We start from the raw sequence: 6,026 nt of genomic DNA, 5'->3' as shown, positions 1-6,026 counted from the left end.
ATGGACTTCCTCAAGAACATGGCCGAAGAAGTCATCGAAAAGAAATTCGGTGGCGGCGGCGGCTCCTCCTCTTCCCAACAACAGCAACAATCCTACCAGAGCGAATCCTACGGTCGTCAGGAATCCTACGGCAGTGGTGGTGGTGGTTACGGCGGCGAGTCCTACGGCCGTCAAGAGTCATACGGTCGTCAGGAGTCCTATGGCGGTGGCTACGGCGGTGGTGAGGGCTACGGCCGTCAAGAATCCTACGGTCGTCAAGAAGGAGGATACGGCGGCGGCAGCGGCTATGGTGGTGGCTACGGCGGTGGTGAGGGCTATGGACGCCAGGAGGGCGGATACGGAGGTGGCTATGGCGGTGGTGAGGGTTATGGCCGCCAGGAGGGAGGTTATGGTGGTGGCTACGAGTCCCGTCAGGAGGGTGGATACTATGGTGAACAACAGCAGCAACAGCGCCCTGACCACAGTCGACGCAATATGGCGCTGGGTGTTGGTGCCGGAGTGTTGCTTGGTGGAGCGGCGGTTGTTGGAGGAGAGATGATTCGTGAGTATATCCCTTCTATCTTTCTTTTTTACGGAGTACTCTATGGGTAGGAGGTGTGGTTGCATGTGGCTAATATTGCGGTTGCATTAGATGATAAATGGGAGGAAGACAAGGAGGATATCAAGGAAGATGTGGAGGACTTCCCTGAGGATGCGGCTAGATGGACGGGTGAGAAGGTGAGTTTGATCCCTGCACTACTACTTCCTGTTTTGTTGCTCTTTACTGATATTGATGGTTGTGATAGGTCGAGGAAGTCGAAGAGATCCCCGATCGCATCGAGCGCAAATGGGACAACGCCGTCGATGATGTCGAGGAAATCCCTGAGGATGTGGCCGGATGGGCTGGCGAGAAAGTCGGATCTGTGGAGCGCTTCGGTGATAATATGGAGGATGCGTATGATGAGGGCAAGTATGAGGGCCGCGAGGACAGTTGGTAGATTGGATGATCTTTTAGCATATTAGTGTGGTTCTATTTGTTGGGTTATAAGCATTTTTGTTCAATTTGAGTTGAATACAGAATTGGTCGATGTTGCATCTGAGATAATCATATTTGGTGTAGATGGATGGAAACATCTTCCGAGGTCCTAAGGGAATGCTAATCATGAATGATTAATGCTAGAAGGCAAGCTTTAACAGTTATTCCGAAGGCCAAAGAAAAGAAACAGTTAGTAGCATGTGCTACGCAACGCAGCGAAGCTCATGGAACCATCTGCTTCGGGTATATTTATGATGAACAGTTGCTCTGCATATCTCTTTGGATCCTATTGATCATGTTAAAGATTACACCTCAGCTCTTCGGCATTCGGTAGATGCTCTAATTTGGTTTCTTTGGTATAATTATTATCCTCTTAGGGATTAATCTGAAGCTGTGATTGAAAAGATATCGGATCTAATTGAATTATCCAACGATATAAAACGGAAGAACATCTCACCCACACACCCAGCATTTGGGATTATTAATTGCATGCATCTTATAACTATACCATGGGGATATATGTTGAGCGAGTAATCACTCAATGGAGTCATATTAGTTGCACAAGCTACACAAGTCCAGCTTGTATTGGAGTGTAGTGAGGTTCCCCGCACGTGCCCCGGACCTCGGCTGCGGAGAAGCAAAGCCGCTGTCTGGATCACCCAGCAATCCAAGTATCAACCATCGCGCTGCTGGCAGTGCTACAACCTGTCTCATCGCTGCTATTATTGTCAGTACATATCTGAGTTATTCAATTTGGTTTACAAAATGCCCGCTCCTCTCGATGGCCTCCGTGTGGTCGAGCTGGCTGGCCTAGCCCCCGGTTCGTTTGTCACCCCCTTCGTCGGAGACGCCTCTCGGCATACTGACATGACGTCTACACAGGCCCCTTCACCGGACTACTACTTGCCGACTATGGAGCCTCCGTATTGCGAATCGACCGACCAAAAGCTAAGAGCGCCGACCAGTTGACTCGCAGGAAAACGTCCGCTACCATTGACCTCCGAGAACCCGCCTCCCATCGTGTGCTCCTCTCCGTCCTCAAGGACGCCGATGTCCTGATTGATCCATATCGTCCCGGCGTTCTGGAGCGACTAGGCTTGTCACCATCGGAGGTGCTTCTGAAACATAACCCCCGCTTGATTGTGGCTCGTTTGACGGGTTTCCGTCGCGATGGCAAATACAAGGATATGGCGGGTCACGACATCAACTACATTGCTGTGGCGGGGGTATTGTCTATGATAGGTCGGTCGGGAGAACGTCCTTACCCCCCGCTCAACCTCCTGGGCGATTTTGCTGGTGGAGGTGCCACATGCTTCTTGGGGATTCTGTTGGCATTGATATCGCGCACGCACACCGGACGCGGCCAGGTCGTCGAGGCAAACATGGTCGACGGCTCTGCGTATTTGGCTGCAATGCCACGGTTGGGCAGACAAACGCCCTTCTGGGATGCGCCTCGCGGTCAGAATACGCTGGACGGAGGCAGCCCGTTTTACGACACATACGAAACCAAGGACAAGGGAAAGTATTTCGCAGTGGGTGCGTTGGAGCCGCAGTTTTACGATGCTCTGTTGAAGGGGCTCGAATTGAACCCCGAAGAGCTTCCGCCGCGGGATAACAAGGACAACTGGCCTGCGCTGCGGGCTGCCTTCGCTAAGCGGTTCAAAGAAAAGACTCGGGCGGAGTGGGAGGCCGTATTCGATGGGACAGATGCCTGCGCCACACCTGTGTTGGAACAAGATGAGCTCGAGGAAAGTGGCTATGAGCAACGGCCCGTCGTCCATCTAGTGGAAACTCCCGGGCTCCCGATTCCGGCCGACGACGGAGGCTGGACCGGGGGTGGCCTGATACCTGGCACTGGGGGCGAAGAGACACTCAAAACATGGCTGGGGTGGAAGAAAGGCCGCGATTATGATGTCAGGCGCGATGGAGCGCTAGTGAAGCTACCGGACGGCAAAGCGAAGCTCTGATAGCAACGGTGGTACGGTATTTCGCGCAACGGTGTCGACGCGATACGAGGCCATGTTCCAAAAATGCACGTTGAGTTTGATCAGGCCCTGGGTCGATGAGGCTTGGAGAGTGGCGTAAGGCTGAGCAGCTTGACGAACTGGCGAATAAGCAAGTAGCCGACGAGGGTCAACCGCACAACATTTGAACTTTAACATATCCACCGTGGTGTCATTGACGAGTAGATAGCTATGTTTGGGGAGGTTGATCAACGGTAGATCCCGACAGTGGCACTTGGTTAGATACAAGTCAATACTAATAATGTCCAGTCATATTGAATTTCAACCCTAGCGATAATAATGGCTTTGTTTCAGTTGAACCACGGACGAGGACGAGGACCAGCGATGAGTGGAGGCTCATCCCGTCTGCACCTTGGGTAAATTGCTAATTTGCCAACGATGCGATGCACAAGCACCAGAGCCACCCGAGCCGGATTCGGTATACTGTTGTTGTGTTGTTAGTAAGATTAGGCAAAGGCCACCGGGCATTCCGTAGCGACATGCAGTTGATCTGATCCAACGTGCATAGCGACTAGTGTGCATGACAGCGTGGTCTCCATTCTCGCTGCGATTGGCATAAGCAACGGAGAAGAGCCGAGAGAAATTGCATGCCATGCCAGCACGAGGGGAGGAAGAGAGACAGCGACGACGATGGCTAGCTGAACAATGGATCCCGGTTGGGGAATGAGCGTTACAGCCAGCGCCCGGATGTAACATACTTTTTTTTCTTTCTTTCCTTTTCCTTCTAGTAGGATTGCGGGGGGGCCGTAACAGTTCGGACTAGTCGGGACTAGTTTAGTCTCGTGCAAGTGCGAAAGTTGCAACTTTTCTCGCAGTCATCGTCACGTCACTTTCCCTTTCCTTTTCCATCCCCCCCTTCGGTTACGCCGCGGAACTCGTCTCCGTTTTGGAAAGGTACCACTTCAGTAAAGTTACTAAAGTATCTACTTTGTTGCTAGCAAAGTACCCCCCTTCCCGGTATGGGAGGTTCCACCCTGTCTCCATCCCTGGTTCACAAGAGTACAAAGTAGTACTTTTTATGCAATACTAGTAAAGGGTTGCCTGGAGATGTATCCGGCTGCGGTAATTTGTGAGCAAGAAAATCTCTCTTTTATGAACAAAAGACTGCTTGAATACCTGGAAATAATACCCACTTTTACCAACTGTACCAACTGTAGAAGAAGAAGTACTTCCTGTGCTTACGAGTCTCCCCGGTAGTAACTAGTAGTATTTTGTAAGTACCTTGATCGAATGCAACCAACTGTAGTGTAGAGTTACTACCTACCCCCCTTCTCTCTCTCTCCCTCTCTCGCCTCCCTACCTCTCGGCCTAACCGGTCACTCCGATCCCCTCTGACCGTCTTCGGTTTGCCTTCCTGCGCCCGTTATACGTCAATGCATGACTACCTCAGTGAAACAATTCCTCTATCTTGTCCTTCCCCATCTCCTCAGCCCCAAATCATCAGAAAGAATTGCAGTGCTGCCGGCCTTCCGGATGTTTCAGCAGTGGGGTAATAGACGTCATTAATTTGCTGCTGTCTGGTTTTGGTACAATCCGGTTCCTTGTGGTAGTAAGGTACCGTATCATCGACCGACGGTATCTCCCGCGATTGCCTAGTGCGGTATCACTGGCCGGTATCGTCTATGTATCAATGATACCCTTCCTGGCCCACGTGCGTGGTGTGGCGCAGTAAGATGATGTCTCCTGACGATCGTGTCTTACAGCTTATCGCGCGCTAACAAGGTGTTGCTTTTGAGACATCGGAAGATAGACAGAGCAAATCAAAAGGAGAAAGGGAGCTTCCCAAGCTCCCTTTAGGGTAGATTCGTAGCTCTCTGGGTCGATTGCCTGCATTTCCTTGTCTACAGGGCCCATCCATCCCTGGTGCATCTGTGGCTGTGCAGGTACTTTCCATTGTTTGCCTGGGGTTCCGTAAGGGGCGGTATCAATGGTACCTTGTACCGGAGGGTCGTATTCGGTACCACCCCGTCTGACGGTCACAACTGGGTTTTTCAGAACCAAAGTTCACGCTCCTCTTTCTTTTCTCCCATCTTCTTTTCCCGATCGATCGCCTCCAAAGTCCGTTGTTCAACCGTTCGTTCATTTTCCCTTCATTTCGCTCGTCTCCAGTCCTTTCAACCCCGCCTCTCTTTCTCTTCCCTCTTTTCATTGCTCTATTTACCTGGTCTGCCTCGATCGCCTTGTGATCAATCACTGTCAGAGATAACTCTTATCACAAGACAGAGACACTGAAAAGTGACTGTGTGTGAGTGACTTGTGTGGTTGGATTCCGGGCGTCAGCACTGTCTCCTACTACTACTGTTGTTGCTGCTGCTGCTGCTGCTGCTACTACTACTTCCTTAGTACCTTCTGTTAAGCGTCGGTCTTAAAGTAGTGCCCGGGTCACGGCTTTATCAATGTCCCCTGCAGGTGTGACTTGGTAATATTGGGTACCCGCCAACTGCCAGCCCTCGTGTGCATGAGTGACTGAGCGAGTCTGTTTGTCTGCTGCGTCTTGCACTCTCTCAGCACCGCTACTCCAACACTACCACTGCCAGCGTCATCTTATTCACTCCCCTCTTCTCTCTCTCTCCCTAACAACTCAAGCGCCCGCCTCTTCTGAAGCGCTTGCAACCTCTTGGTAGAGGCCGTTTCTATTCTAGCGCCGATACCACATTCCCATTGTATCAGCTGGGTCGGTCCCTCTCCCTTTCTTCGCGCCTCGGATTCGGTTGCCTGTCCGGTACGACAACCCAGCCGCTGGCCGCTCATTGATCCTCAAAAACCACTCTCCCACACGATCTACGACTTTCCCTTTCCTGTCCAGAAATCGCGGGGATCACTGGTCGACGCTTCACTACAATCTTGTTTCATCTATCTCTGTGGCTACCCCTGCAATCTCCGCCACCACCCGCAGTGGGAACCGTCACCACAGTTCCTCGTCTTCCCCCCTCGTTTACCGATCGAGCTCTGCCTAGATGGCTGGTGTGCAGCTACAACAGCCCAGC

General features: G+C 51.7%; 2 protein-coding genes across 2 annotated transcripts; both read left to right on the top strand.

The window, feature by feature from the left end:
• Positions 1–977, top strand: AtWU_10890 (uncharacterized protein; the record flags this gene model as incomplete). Its single annotated transcript, XM_035505992.1, has 3 exons — positions 1–541; positions 632–717; positions 786–977. 3 exons carry the CDS (start codon positions 1–3, stop codon positions 975–977), a joined length of 819 nt encoding a protein of 272 aa, XP_035361885.1.
• An 803-nt stretch (positions 978–1,780) lies between these two features.
• Positions 1,781–2,982, top strand: AtWU_10889 (CaiB/BaiF CoA transferase family protein; the record flags this gene model as incomplete). The annotated part of the gene is made up of 2 exons (XM_035505991.1): positions 1,781–1,835; positions 1,898–2,982. 2 exons carry the CDS (start codon positions 1,781–1,783, stop codon positions 2,980–2,982), a joined length of 1,140 nt encoding a protein of 379 aa, XP_035361884.1.
• Between the last annotated feature and the right edge of the window lie 3,044 nt (positions 2,983–6,026).

This window comes from Aspergillus tubingensis (genome assembly GCF_013340325.1).
Source record: "Aspergillus tubingensis WU-2223L DNA, scaffold_15, whole genome shotgun sequence".
In the NCBI taxonomy this organism is placed as follows: Eukaryota; Fungi; Ascomycota; class Eurotiomycetes; order Eurotiales; family Aspergillaceae; genus Aspergillus; species Aspergillus tubingensis.
The sequence above is the reverse complement of the archived record's forward strand: the minus strand, read 5'-3'. Positions and strand labels throughout refer to the sequence as shown.